The sequence below is a fragment of the Martes martes genome (genome assembly GCF_963455335.1).
Source record: "Martes martes genome assembly, chromosome: 12".
NCBI lineage: Eukaryota > Metazoa > Chordata > Mammalia > Carnivora > Mustelidae > Martes > Martes martes.
This window is the reverse complement of record NC_137900.1, coordinates 36,986,442-37,002,346: the sequence shown is the minus strand read 5'-3', so window position 1 is coordinate 37,002,346 and position 15,905 is coordinate 36,986,442. Positions and strand designations below refer to the sequence as shown.

General features: G+C 36.7%; 1 protein-coding gene across 1 annotated transcript in view; it reads left to right on the top strand.

Annotated features, from left to right (window-relative positions):
* PTPRD (protein tyrosine phosphatase receptor type D) overlaps positions 1-15,905 on the top strand; it is a 401,932-nt gene that overhangs the window by 243,593 nt on the left and 142,434 nt on the right. Inside the window, exons 14-17 of the mRNA XM_080820332.1 lie at positions 705-1,292; positions 1,733-1,830; positions 2,610-2,869; positions 14,966-15,056. Coding sequence (XP_080676458.1) covers positions 705-1,292; positions 1,733-1,830; positions 2,610-2,869; positions 14,966-15,056 — 1,037 coding nt within the window. The remainder of the gene's footprint in view (positions 1-704; positions 1,293-1,732; positions 1,831-2,609; positions 2,870-14,965; positions 15,057-15,905) is intronic.

Sequence of the window (15,905 nt, the reverse complement as noted above, 5' to 3'; positions counted from 1 at the left end):
CCTTAGTCATGGTTTATCCCCAGGTAAAAAGTATAGACAAAAAGTGTAATTATAACCATAATAACTCAAAGCAACCATTATTTTGTACTACTTAAAAAAAATTACAAGCCACGTAAGAGTATAGTTAGGTGTTCAGGCTGTGTATTCAGATTGTCTTATAGCTTCCTCACTTATTATACCTCTGACTATATAGTTTTCTATCTCTCTGGGTGTCATTTTCTTCAGATAATGAAGATAATAACTAATCAGACTGTGTAGTCAAGAGTGAAAAATGTAAATCAAATGAGATACTACATCTAATGCTCTTAGCACAGTGCCTGGTACATTGCATGTACCCAATAATTAAATATGTTCTGATTATTATTCTTATTAGTTGTATCTAATTAGCTCATCTTTACTTGGATTCATTTCTCTGTGGCATGAACCTCTATATACGTGAAGGTTTCTTAATTTTTTTTTTTTTGAATTCCCTTAAATTAATCCTATTTGTGTCTGTTACAAATTCTGGTATCTCAGCCTACCTTAATAAGTATGAGAGGAAGCATATTTCCACAAAGGAATACAGACCAAGTCTTTTTTTTTTTTTTTTTTTTTTTAATAAATAATGTAATGGAGTTCCTGTAGAGTGGTGTTCCCATTCAGCAGTGATTAAAATGTAAATGGCCGTGTATATTGGTCTTACCACTCTTTCCCCTGTGTTCCAGTTCCAGGAAAACCCCGGCTTGTAATTAACCACACTCAGATGAATACTGCTCTCATTCAATGGCACCCCCCTGTGGACACATTCGGACCTCTTCAGGGCTATCGTCTAAAATTTGGGCGGAAAGATTCAGAACCACTCACTACTCTTGAGTTCTCTGAGAAAGAAGATCACTTTACAGCTACAGACATCCATAAAGGAGCATCATATATCTTCAGGCTCTCAGCCAGAAACAAAGTGGGCTTTGGGGAAGAGATAGTGAAGGAGATTTCTGTTCCAGAAGAAGTCCCAACTGGATTCCCTCAAAACCTCCATTCAGAAGGCACCACTTCAACCTCTGTCCAGTTATCCTGGCAGCCACCTGTCCTAGCAGAGAGAAATGGCATCATCACCAAGTATACTCTTCTGTATAGGGATATCAACATCCCTCTTCTCCCAATGGAGCAGCTTATTGTTCCAGCTGATACCACTATGACACTGAGTGGCTTAAAACCAGATACCACATATGATGTAAAAGTACGTGCTCACACGAGCAAAGGGCCCGGGCCATATAGTCCCAGTGTCCAGTTCAGGACACTGCCTGTGGATCAAGGTAGGATTTGTCTGCTTACGGCCTTCCTCCTTTAAAGGAATGTCGGTCTTTGGAAATCAGTATTTTGAAGCTATAAATAACTGATCGGACCATTCATATTAATAGGTTCAGCAAAAGCCAAAAGGTAAAGTATGTAAAACTTAATATGTTTTGGATGCCTTAGATTTTGGTTATAGAATGCCAAGCAAGTCTGGCTGACAGCACCCCAATGTTCTCAGGTAAGGAAAATACAATATGAGGTGACTGAATTGGAGAGAAAAGAGAGATCTTTATGAGAATGGGGTAGTAAAATGAGTGGTCTAAACAGGTAGGCAAATCACTTCTCTCTCTGAGATCAAAGTAGACGTCATCTAGCCTAAGCCTGATGGTCCATGGTGGAAAAGGACAGGTCATACGTTTTTAGGAATAGTGTAAATACACTGTTTTTCCTTTTCCAGCAGTGTTTGCAAAAAATTTTCATGTCAAAGCAGTAATGAAGACTTCAGTGCTGTTGTCTTGGGAAATTCCAGAAAATTACAATTCTGCCATGCCTTTCAAAGTAAGTTGTTTTCTAATATGTAAGATATCATGGGTGAAACTGGGGGTGGGGAACATGCAATTTCCCTGAGTCAGTTACTTAGAAAGCATGCACACCACTTTGCTTCAGCCACACACACTTGCTTTTCTCTTTTTTGGTTTTCACTTGAAAGATGAAGTGGGAGCTGAAACATAGAGTGGTATTACTTGTCAGTCACTTGTACTTCCAAGACTTTTGCAACTAAGCTAGTACTTGTGTTTTTCTACCAGAAAATGAAATTCATGTGGTTTCTACATCTTGAAAATGCAATATCCTGATATTTAAAAATTTGTTTATTGGCTTGAATCCTTTGTATGTTTTAAACTTTAATTTGTGATTGAGAGATATGGAGAGATGTTAGCGAGAAGTACAAGTCTATGAAATAAAGAATAGAGAAACGTTTTAAAGGCACAAATGTACTTAGGGACAGAAATAGAAACCTTTAGAAAAAAGGTGGTGTGTATAATACATTGAAAACCTAGAGTGTTTCTGCACAATTTCCATTAAGATTATATGCAAGCAACAGTCAAATATTGAAAATAATGTACATTTCTAGGCTTAGAAACATCATATAATTATGCACTAAGAACAAAAGAAAAATTCATTCCATCTCTAGAATTTATGAATACTTACGGACTTAGGAATTACCCCAAATTAGAATTGACTTGACAGACATATTCTATAAATAAGTGCATATTAGTTTAGAAAGCATACATTTCCTCTCTGATACCCAAATCTCTTCAATTGCTTCTATCCTCTAGATTCTTTATGATGATGGGAAAATGGTTGAAGAAGTTGATGGCCGGGCTACCCAGAAACTAATTGTGAACTTGAAGCCTGAGAAGTCATATTCATTTGTGCTAACAAATCGTGGGAATAGTGCTGGTGGGCTGCAACACAGAGTAACAGCAAAGACTGCACCAGACGTACTACGTACCAAGCCTGCCTTCATTGGGAAGACCAATCTGGATGGCATGATTACTGTACAACTGCCTGAAGTACCTGTAAATGAGAATATAAAGTAAGTCGATTGAAGGGTTAGGGTTGAAGGATACAAATGCAAGTAAACAAGAAAAAAAAATTCAACCTCAGTATTATAGAAGTTATAAAAGATTCTATTGCTGTATGTGAAGTAAAAGCTTCTTCAGCATAGGCTCTCAGTTTTATTTAATAAGCCTTATTACACCCTGTTCTCATGTTTGTTGTAACACAGATTCTCATTAATTTAATATTGAGGGCTTTTTATTTCCCAGGAAAGATGTAACTTAGTTGAAATAGACTAAGAAATAGAAATAGAATGCAGTCCTTAAGCTAAAGAAGTTTATGTCATAGTGTACAGAATAAGGTGACTTGTTGAATAACATTAATACTTGGCAAGTCTTATTATAAGGGTGAGGAAGTCTTACAAGGTATTATGAAGCCGAAGGAAACTTTGGGAAATGAGATAAGCAACATGGTATGTAACACTGTTGTTGTATATATGTGCCGAAAGGAGACATTTCAAAAGTTAAAGTTCAGGATAATGTCAGGAAGAACTTGAAAGTTGGAAAATGTGAGTTTTCTGTCTTGGATAGAGCACAGTGTAGAGGACAGTGGGCCTGAAGTGAAAGATTAAATCCAGTCAATTAAGAAGTTTATTGGTTGTCTATAGTTAGTTGATTATAGCCAGTACATTTTATAATCAATACAGCTAGCTGGTCGTAGCCAATAGAAGAAAAAAAAATATTTTCACTGCAGTCTACTAAGGATGAGTATTGTGGTTAACCATGGAGAACAAAAGAAGATGTGGACTCTGTCCCCAAAGAGCTACCATAGAGTGGGGGATACAGAGAAGCAGATATAGTACCTGCTAATGATAGAGTTAGACTCTATTTTAAGAGCAGTTAACTGATAATGAAATGGGTCAAGGAGGTTTCTCATTTAATCTTAAAGGGCAAGTAGGACACATATAAAAAATCAAAGTGAGAAGATTATATGCAAGGGCTCATTAGTAAAGGAAGTGAGCTATTTTGTAAGGCCTGAACAAGAGAAGTAAGAGAGGTATACAAGAGCTAAGTTGCACTCAGAACTTGAAACTATATCAGGTAGATGGTGGAAATTCAGTAAAGGTGTTTGTGCAGGAGAGTGGTATGTATCATTTATATAATACCTAAGTTTCCTTTTTTTCCACTTTAGGAAATATTTATTGGGTATCCGCTGCATGCTGGGGATGGTGCTATCTGCTTTCTTTCTCATTTCTTGTATCCCCCATGGTCATGTTTAGATGAAACTTGTTATGAAAGATTTGAAGGTCAACCAGAGACGTTCCTATGTAGTTTATGGATTGTTGGGACCTTCACATTTAGCAACAATCTGGCAACATAATTAGGGAAGTTCTTAGGGAAGATGGCTCCTGAAGGCATATGTTGGAAGGATGTCAGAACACCAGAAAGTGTTGGAATGTCATTGTGTAGTTGGTTGATTCTAGGTAAATAACAAGATTCTAAAATCAGGTGGTGATGGGGTAAATAGGATGCAGAGGCAGATGAGAACAGTAGTGTAGTAGGAGTTGGTAAACACTTTAATGAGGGATCAAGGCAGAGGAAAAAATGTCATAGACGACTCTGAGAGTTGAGTTTGGGTGACAAAGTGAATGATACTGCCATTCATCCTAGAGGATAAAAAAGTCAAGAGGAAATGACTGAGTTCAATTTTGTATATGTTTTACATGAGGTATCAGTGAAATACCTACTTAGAGATGTGCATTTAAAGAAATTACTAGTATTATGGATAGAAATTTGAGAATCATTAATACAACAGCAATGTATTTATGGAAAGAAACAGAATCACTGAGACAGTGGGGTAAAGATATGAAGCAAAGGTTAAAGTAAAGGTCTCAGGAAGAAAAGAGCTATTACACAGTTAAGTGGAGAACCAAGACAGGGCAAGTTCATGGCAAAAGATTTTTCAATAAGGTGTGTACAGTCAGAAATTTCCAGAGCTCCAGAAAATTTAAAGAAGATGATAGAAAAAAAAATCTGCTATTAAAAAGTAAAACTATAAACAAGAATTTTTTGATGTAGCACCACGGTTGAAATTTAGAAAAGTCTAATAATTGGCAACTTTTGACTTAACTAAAATCCATTCTTCCAGAGAAAACCTTCTGTTCTTATTTATTTGATGAAATAATTGGAGGATTTTAACCAGATGGTGGAATTTCCAAAAGATTATGACTAAAATAAATTCACTGAGAAATCAGATCTCCTTTTTTGTCCCCTCTTCTTGTATCATTCAGAAAACTGGAAAATGAGAATGGAATATTAGTGTGATTTTATTCCAACAAAATTTAATGTGAAAGTGAGATTATATTTATCCATTTTTGTTATCCATTTTGTTTAAATTATATATATATATCTCCCCCACCCTATCCTAGTGACAGGCAATGTTTTAGGGATTTACTAGAGATAATCCTGATTTTCTTACTGCTCTTACACAATATAGCTAATTGGGAACTTGGACAAGAAGAGTCCATTGTAATGCAGTTTTAGGATACCAAAGCTTAGATGGATAAGGGAGGCCAAAGGTGAAGCTCCCAACCCCAGTTTAGTAGCTCAGGGAAGGGTTCTAGGGAAAGTGACATTAAAAATGAGGATTAAAGAATGACAGGAGCCTAGCTGGTCCATAGGAGTATGGTTGGGGAGTTGCTGTTTCAGGCAGAAGACAGCCTATGTGGTTACCACAGCAGCAAGAGAAAGACTAGCATTTGTTATCTGTCCACCTCATCCCCATCCATGAAGACATTTCAGCTGGCATCCAACAGACATGTATTCTGTACACTGCCAGTGCCTGGTCTAGGAATGAGATGAAGACCTACATGACGGTGGCAGGACACATACGAAAAATAGATCGTGTAAATATCATAGAGTAAGCAAGAACTGCCAGAGTTCTAGCCCAACTTGGGTGTCCGAGAGACGTCTAGAAGGAGATGATACTTAATTTGAGTCTTGAGGGTGGGAAATATTTAGAAAAAGCAAAATTGTTGCAAATAAAGAAAGAACAGGGGAAAGATAACAGAGTATAAATTTAATCCATACAAAAGCATGAAAGAGTGACAGAAAGATGAAAATTGTATAGTATAATTTTTTAGTATTTGTTACTAGTTTTCAAGACTTACAGAAAAATGTCTTTAGTGACTTTTTACCCAATTGGCTTGGTAGAGTGTGTTAGATATTATTGTGTTAGATATTATTGAGAAAGGCATTTTAGTCCTTTGGTGGTAGATTTTTGGTTCATTTTCAAATTCTGAATGAGTCGAGAATATTGTAGAATATAGTCTACCTTTTAGTGCTTTTCTTTAGCTTGTTCAGTTTCCCTCTTTGTTTAATTTATGTACTTCCTCCTCCTGTATTTGAAATAGGAGTCAGGGAAAAGAGGTAAAACTTTGGTAACAAAGAGAAGAGACCATTTCAAAACATAAAAAGAAATCAAATGACTGTGGGGGGTGGGGGATGTGTTCTAGAAATGAATTAAAGATTCCCAGAAATAGGGGCGCCTGGGTGGCTTAGTGGGTTAAAGCCTCTGCCTTCGGCTCAGGTCATGATCTCAGGGTCCTGGGATCAAGCCCCACATCGGGCTCTCTGCTCTGGCGGCGAGCCTGCTTCCCCCTCTCTCTCTGCCTGCCTCTCTGCCTACTTGTGATCTATCTCTCTCTCTGTCAAATAAATAAATAAAATGTTTAAAAAAAAATTCCCAGAAATATATTCCAGTTACTCTGGGGAAAAGAGCAAAAGACAAAACTAGGAAAGTCCTTGAATGGGAAGAGTATCAGAACCATAGGAAATGAAAAACAAATATCCTGTTAGAAAAAATAAACAAAAGAAAAATGCTAAGTAATCTATAGACATTGGACTTTTTGAAGGGATAATAACATAAAGCTACCAGTCCTGTCTTTCTGTGGCACCATCCATTATTACAGGCAGCTGTGAGCTATGTTGTGCCACTTGCAGCAGTTGGCAAGTTAAGAAATTAGAAAGGAATGTAGCGTTTTGTTCAATATGCCAGGGGAAAATGAGGAGAGAAAACAGGACTGATATCAGAGCTGTGGGCGGGGTTGCTAACTTGCATTCAGGTGAAAGCTCTTTAGAAAAATTCTTCCAATTTATTTTCTAGTAAAATGAAATTTTGGTGATTGAAGGGCTGTTTTTATCAACAGAAACCATGTGTTCTCGTTTCTGGCCAAGGTAATTGGGAAGTCTTGATCCCTACCCACAACTTCCTACAACTCAGAAACAAATCTGTCTCTTGTAAACACAGTCGAGGCTCATTGCTTCTGTATTCTCTCACAAGTGGTTTTTGTGTGAAGTGGGGAACCTCCCTTAGGGAAAGGCTACATTTCTTGTGAAATAGCCCTGTAGGTGCGGCAGGTTCTGCCCTCAGGAATTTGCGGTGCTTCCACCTTCTACTTGGTTAGATAGACTTGGGGGGCAGAATGCGAGTTGGAAAATCTAGCAACTCCACCATTATTCAGAAGCAAGTTGTGACAAAGGGAACTTCCCTGAGTCTATAGAGCAGGATTTTAGTCTGGGTGGTAAGGAAAAATGTACCACACAGACTGCACTAAAAGATAAGCTGCCAGAAGTTACCCAACGTAAGTTAATTTCATAGTAATCATTTTATATTTATGAAAAGTAGAAATGAATAAAAGCACTTTGTGAAATTCTAAATGTCTTTGATCTAATTAATTTGGCTTTCAGGTTGGCCTACTTTTTCCTCTTTTAAAGAAGATATTCTTGGAAACATGGCTAACAAAGGTGCTTCATAAAATGTGTGCGCTATTACTAGCTTAATATATTAATGTATCATCTGTTTAAGGTTTAATGAGAAATAATTCAGTCATCACATGGTTGTCAACTGCAGTGGTAAAGATTTAAACTTGTATAGTGCTTTACAGTTTACTGAAGGCATTTGAATGTGTTATTTAAGTCTCAAAATAACCCTGTGAGGTAGGTATTCATGCCATTTATGGGTGAGTAAAATGAGGCTCAGAGATACAGCCTGGCCACAATCATAAAGTTGATACTAAGAATAGCTGTAATAATGATTGGGGGTGGGGGCTTATTAGTTGCTGCTCAAGGGCATTGCACACAGTAATTGATGGACTCTTCACAAGGAGGGTGTTTCTCATTTTTATGGCTAAGGAAGGTTTGAAGGTTTGACATGAGTTAACATAGCCTAGCCACACAAGAGCAAAGCCAGAGAGGAAAGATTTGACCTCCGGCAGTCTGGCTCTAACCCCACATGTTAAACCATGACTTATACGAACCATGATTTGTTGGTCAGACCAGGACTTTGTTTTTTTTTTTTCCCCTAGGACAATTGATAAACCATTAAGAACTCAAGGACAAGTAAGAATAGACGGAACTGGCCTAGACAATCCTTAGAATGAGGAGTCATTAGGCACATATGCAGTCAAAGATCATGGAAATGTATTAGTGTTATGGAGCAATAAGATGGGTAGTTGTCATGAGAATTCAGATGAGAGGTAAAGGGAGAGGTTTCCCAGAGCCCAGCATTATCATCCACCATTTTATAAAAAAGGAAAATGAGGCTTGAAGCAATTAAGTAATTTTCACTTGTCTGACAATACATAGCCAAAAAGATTGAAAACCTTAATTTAAACATAGATACTGGAAAGATCGTTCAACCTGCTTTGGGTTTTCTATGGTAAATTAATTTGACTTAAAAAATATATACCTAAATAATCATAGCAAATATATATACATATACATATATACATATATATATGTATATATATATATGAAACATGAAGTTATGCAAGCAATGACATTCATCATTAAATTCTGAGACAGATTTTGACCTCCTAGTTAAATAATGAGTTTGAGAATGCTAATACATTCTGCTAATACAAAAAGCCTGGCTGAATTTGAAGAGGGACCACTACAAACACTGGAGCTCGCCTTCCCAAATAATTATATGGAGCTGGGTCCCCCTTGGTGATAACATATTAAATAAAATTAGTAAAACTTTACTTAATATAATTAAAATTCTGAAGGTTAGATTTAACCTATCTAATTAAATCTAATATACTGGGAAAACATAGCTTACTTTATAAGTAGTCAGAGCATTTGCAGATATATTGATTCTGAATTTATTTATTTTTCTTTTAGTTTAATAGTTAAAGTCTTATTTCAAAAAATGTATTTTGAGCTTAACTTCAAGCTTGAGTCAGATAGGTGAAGCATAAACTTTAATTTTATCCATATATAAAGCTGATCTATACCCCAAAACATTTTTTTTTTTCTATTTCAAGCAAGTTCTTTCAGTTCATATAACTTGGTTGGTTTCAATTTGTAGAGTACATCTTAGCTCCCTATTTCACTTTTCTTATCTGAGTCATCTTTTTTTTTTTTTCCTTATTCTCCCATGATATTAGAATAAGAATCATTACTACACTTGTAAAGAAAAGAACTTTTGCAAAAAGAAGTATATTTTCTATAAACAGTATTTGGTCACATCATTGCTGGTTTGAAGAAAGGAGAAAATGCTGGATGGAGATTGAGAGTTGAAAGTTCTAGGAGGGTGCCTGGGTGGCTGGGTTGGTTAAGATACTGCCTTCACTTCAGGTCATGATCCTGGAGTCCTAGAGATGAGTCCCACCTCAGCCTCCCTGTTCAGCAGGGAGTCTGCTTCTCCTTCTGACCCTCCCCCCAACTTGTGCTCTCTCTCTCAAGTAAATGAATTAATTAAATATAAAAAAAAGAAAGTTCTCAGAGAGAAGGGATCCCAATGTTTTGACTGCCTGATTTAGGGGACATACATGTTCTCGAAAGCCACCTATTCCACCTACTTCCACTTTTCAATGGAAAAATAACTCAGTGATAAAACAGCAGAGATTAAAAAAAAAAAAAATCCAGGGAATTTATATGTACATTTGCTTTAGCAATAATTTCTAAATATGTCTTACATAGTATAAAAAATTATAGACTAATTAAGACCATATAATAGGGGAAATGGAACTAATCAGAGAGGTCAGAAAAGACTTCATTTAGAAAGTAAAAAGTGAGTTGTTATTTGAAGGAAGAGAGGAGTTAACTTTGGACTTGTGAAAGAGACAGAAGGTTCTAGGCAGATGGAACAGAATGATCAAGGGTTTGATGACAGAATAGACCGAAGTAAATAAATTCAAGAAACTGAAAGCCCATCAGGGTGTAGCTTCAAAGGGCATGGAGAGATGGATTCAGGCAAGATTCTGCTGAGGCTTATGAGACTTTGTGACCTTTCTACCAAGAGCAATGAGAGTCTACTGAAATGTTTTTAAACTGGAAATGATAAAATCAATTGTCTATTGAAAAATGAAAATTTCAGAGACTGGACTAGAGGCAGTTAAGTTCAAACGTGAGAGAAAGTCGGGGGCCAAGGTAGCATGAGACATGGAAAGAGGCAGAAGTGGTGGCTGCAGGGATAGGAAGAAGTAAATGGACTATAGACAGAGTTTGGAAGTAATAGGATTTGGTGAAGCTTTGGATATGAGAAAGGGAAAGAGTTAAAGCAAATCATCAGTGATAACACCTAGTTTTATAGCAAATGGATCATGGTATAATGGTGGAAGACTTATTTTGGAGGCATATCCTTAGTTTTGTTTTAACCACAGTAAACTTAAAAGTAGTTTTGTGACATAGACATGAAGATATGGAGTTGGAATTAGATAAACCTCTAGAGTTCAGAGGGAGCATTCTGGAATGAAGAAATGAATCTGCAGATAATTTGCATCTAGGTGATAACTGATACCCTGAGCTAGAATGACACCATGTAGGAAGAAGAGAGAATAAAGAGACGTCCTTGGCCTGATCTTCAGGGATTCTCCCATTTAATATCAAGGTAGTAGGTAATAGATTCTGTTAAAGAATTAAGGTTAATGTGGTGAGAGATGTTAAGTGGAAAACCAGGAGAATTGGGCACAGAGAAATGGCTGAGAATGTTTAATGGAGGGTCTCATTAATATTTTCAAATTCTGCTAAGAGATCACATAAGACAAAGGTCAAAACTCTTATTTGGTACAATCCTACCAAAGTCACTTAGGACGCTGGTGTGGGCAGTGCGGTGGGCTAATGAGGCAGGAGCTAGAATATTATTGACTGGAAATTCAGAGGAAGATGAGGTAATGGAGAACAGCAAGAAACACAGGTCTCCCCAGAATTCGGGTAGTAAGGAGTAGGATAGAGCAAGAAAGATGATGAGTGGATGTGGTTTGTTCGTTTTTTTAAATGTCAGGTATTTATACAGGGTTGGAAACTAATAGAATTCAAAGGGGAGGGAGAAGTTGAAATATATGGGTAGGGGGTAATGATGCATAGTCAACTTCCTCAGAGAGCAGATGATGGGAACCAATTCAAGAAAGTGATTGGCCTTCATGAATAGAGCCAATCCCTCAACTGTACCCAAAGGACAGATTATGGTTATGTATAGATGCAAGTAACCTTATAGTTTGGTAGGTGGAAGATGAGAGAGCTCTAGTCTGAATGTTTTTATTTTCTCTTTACATAGACATAAAGCTGTCTTCCAGTGAGGAGGTAAAGATGTCTAATGTTTACAACCAGGGGAGAGAGTCTGAAAAACTTGTTGTACAAAATGGAAGGATGAGTAACTGAAGAAATTGTGGTAGGATGGCCAGGCAGCGTCGAAGGCCTGAAGTTGCTGAATATGAATTTACAAAATCATTGTCCCCTCTACATAATTTCTCAAGCCCTGTGCAGCTCCTTGGCTTCAGGCACAGAGAAGGGCAATTACAGATTTTAGGTAATGTAGAGTGGGAGATGTGGGCTCTAGCAGAGAAGAATCAAAGATCTAAGAGCCTTGGGTGATGCATGGTGCTCTTTGGAACTTGAAATTACCAAGGATGATGGCAGAGTTTGGGAGAAAAGGAAGACCACTGACCCTGGGGGGAAAAAGAGGGAAGAGGAGAGAGAGAGAGAGAAAGAAGGAAGGAAGGAAGGAAGGAAGGAAGGAAGGAAGGAAAGAAAAAGGGGGTTTCTGAAGGGGTTCGTAGATGACAAAAATCAGTGAGAGAAGATCATGATAATAGAATAATAATTTAGCTGAAATGTATGAACTTCAAAAAAAGAGGCCCTTGTTTCTTGGCTTGCTTTATGTTTTTAGGTTAAGGGGGGAGGGAAAAATACCTGAAAGAAGCAACAGTGAGCCAGGAGGGAAACCCTATGCCCTCCATCTGAGGTTTGCTGGGTGGGGGAGGGGCATGAATACACAGACCCACATGAAAGCCTGTGAGGGAAGCAGGGTTGTCAGGGGAAAACCAAGTTTCAGAAAAGGCAACCATTTGGGTTTTTGAAAAGCCATGGTTGCAGAGAACATGGCTGAAATGTAGTTCCAGGCCATACTGTCTTATAATATGGCATTCCAAATTCCTTATGCCACATTTCTTTCAATGCAAGAGCTGCTTTGACATCAGGAGACAGAAAAGCCATGCATATCCAGCCACACTGTTAATTACTTGCTATGGGGGAGGCTGTTCAATTCTTATCCTAGCCACAAGTTAAATGAACAGTTGGAGAGTACAGAAGAAAAGAATGGATTTTTTTTTTTCCTGTACAAGAATAGCAACTCAAGTATGAAAGCAAAAGAAAAATTAATAGAATTCATCATCTTAACCTTGATTTCCAAGATTCAGAAAGAGGACAATGGGAGCTCTTGATAATGTGTAGTATCATTACTTTAGGTGGAGAGAAGCAATCCTCACTTAGTGCAGTTGGTAGTGAAAAGCAGGTGGTTCCCTGATGAGTGTGTTTATCAAGTGCATCTGCAGTGTTATTTTGTGTGCTCAGTTGCAGCCCCTGTCATTCTTCTCCAGGCTCATTTAACATGATGGACTTGTTTGGCAAATCCTTCAGGTGGTAGGAGGATAGGAAGAGGAGGAAGCTTACTCTGGATTATGAAGTACAAGATACTGGCCTCTCTCACACACACCCCAACTCTTCCTTCTCACCCTCCTTGATCATCATGATTATTGGTAGGAAAGAAAATGATTGGGTCGGTGATGTGATTCTGGGAGTCTGTTGATTAGTTGCTCAGATGGCACCATGGAGAGAATGTTCTAGTATAGTTGTCTGGTTTGACCTGAATTCTTGATTAGAGAGAATAAAATGTTTGACAAGTCCTTGAACTTGCATCTCAGGGAATGTCACTGAGTCCTACTTGAATAACATAGTTCAGGTGCATTTCTCCCATGATGATGGTCAGTACTAACAGTAGTGGCTTGCCTCAGTTTGGTGTGACTTGCCACACACTGTGCTTTCATTTTTCATAGTGTACAACTGAGATTAAGGGATGTTAAATGATCTCCCCAAGATCATACAGCAGATTAGTGACAGACCTTCAAATTGTGGGCCAGATGTATCTCCAGATGCCACATTCTTCACCAAAACACTCTAAAATAACACTGCTCAATATCATGAAAGCAACGTGTGAAACCTTAGATTTTCTAGCGACTATAACAAAAAGGACAAAGAAATAGGTAAAGTTAATTTTAACAGCATATTTTTACATAATATATCTATAATATTATCATTTAACATATGGTCACTATTAAAAATTTATTGCCGAGATACCTTACATTTACTTTTCATACATAGTTTTAAAAATCCAATGTCTTTAACAATGTGAACAGATTTCAGTTCAGATAAGCCACATGTCTGGCTAGTGGCTACCATATTGGACAGTGCAGCTCTAGACTCCACTTATGGAAACTGAGTCCTTTATCACAAGGTTTTACTGAGTTTATTGCAGGTTTTGTTTTGTTATAAGTAGAAAGAGGCCTTCCTGTATGTGTTATTTTTCTCTGTGATATAATTCAATGCAAGGTTGGTGGCGCCCATCCTGTGGTCTCTTCTCTTCCCTTCCTTCTCTTCTAGAAGTGTGTGTGCATGTATGTGTATATGTTCATTTTTACAAGTCTCCACAAAATAATGGAGTTTTAAAAGTATTTTATAATACAGAGTAATGAAACAAAAAAAGAGCCAGACTATTGCCAAGGTTAAAATATATGTATATATTTGTATCCCCTTACTATGTGTTTTAATTTGGGTCATAATTTAATCTCTCTGGATTTACCTTTTTGTTTACTGTCCTTATACAGTTTTTCAGAGAGCAAAATGATATTATACATTTAGTACAATATATTAATATAGTATAATATAGTATACATTTAATATAATTCCTAAGAGGAAGTGATTGATGTGTTAGCTATTATACACCTATATTCAGAATTCTTACATAGTTACTACCAAAAATCAGACAGTCACAAACCATGAATACAAGAGCAGGATATGCAGTTTGCGGAAATTGCAAAACCATTTTTCAAATAGCCCATATCTACTTGTGAATAGGTACCTTTATACTTACTAAAATTTTGGTTGACTATTCTTAATGAGAGTACTCAATTACTTATGCTCTTCTTATACATTTATTTTTTGAGATCTATTTTGAAGGCCCTCAGATAGTGGTTGCCTCCAAATTTCTTCAGTATTTATCTTAAGGTTTGCAACTTGATGGGTAGAAAACAATTATATTACTATATAACTGTTATGAAATTATGGATAATTTTATGTATTTAATTTCTTATCCAAATAAAAAGTATTTTAGGAGTATGTAAATAAAATCATTGTTGTCATCATCTGGACATTTGTATGAGCTAAGAGTAATTTTTATTATACAGTTTCTTTTAAAAAAAAAGCCCTTATAAATTGATGTCATAGAAAATACTTGATTTGGCAGCTTGTAATGTTGGATTTCAGTGTACTAAACTTGTATGTGCCCAGCACCAGGGTCTTAACAAACTGTTTCTGCTCTGTTTACGATACCTAATAAAGAGCAGTCAACCATGGTGGTATTAACCATACAAAATCTTTGAGGTCACACATAATGGTCTACCCATGTTATTTTTAAAATTGAACAAACAGGTGGTTATTCCTCATTAGTGGACAAGTCACTCCGTATCCATAATTTGCCTTCATTCTCAGTCACTGGTCTGTGCAAGATTTAAGGACATATCCATTTTCTTTTTCCTTTGATCTGACCTTATTTTTGTCTGTACATTCTTGTGCAGAGGTTACTACATAATAATTGTGCCTTTGAAGAAATCTCGTGGGAAATTTATCAAGCCATGGGAGAGTCCAGACGAGATGGAGTTAGATGAGGTAACTATGTGTTTGTTGGCTGTGTCTTTCATTCGTTACTTAATTTATTAAACATACTCTTCCTCTGTATGGGAGGAAGTCTAATCCAGGTGCTGACTTATGGCTGGCTGGTCAGCTGTTGGATGGTTCAGTGCTATGGGGCTGGTAACCTCTAGGGATCCCAACAAAGAACTTTTTGCTTTAATTAAAAGACATCTAGCTGCAGTAAAGCTTACAATGTGTCTAATCTTTGCTGACTTTAATATTTTGCCCCTTGCCTCTTGTAAAACATGATGCAAGGTGTGGAAGTTGAAGTGAATTGTGAGCAAAGACTTAATCATCATTGTTATGAACTCCAAGGTCTGCTTCATTAGTGTAATTTTAGCTAAAGCTGTTACAAATGCTAAATCGCGATTTGCACCAGAATTCAACATCTGACCTGCTATGCGTTCTTGACCAGTTTCTCACAGAATTACACTGATTAGAATGTTTGCCTTATTCTATATTTTGTGGTATTTCAGAATCAAAAATGCATTTAACTTAAGGGACAAAAAAAAAAAAAAAGAAAGAAACACACATTCCCAATTCTGAGCCAAGAAAGAAATATAGAACAAAAATCAGAGCAAACACTAAATAGTATGATTTTAATTTCTGAAATTTTACAACAGTAGTAGGTGCATTTTAATTAATACTCTTTTTGCAAAAAAAATAAAAAATAAAAAAATAAAAACAAAACATTGGTTTTGGTTTTTGTTTTTTTTTTGGTAAATTAATACATAATATGGAGAATAAGCCCTATGTATTATATATTTTATTTAGATGGGGAAACTGATCAGAAATGTTAAGCCATATCCCCAAAGGTCCAAACGA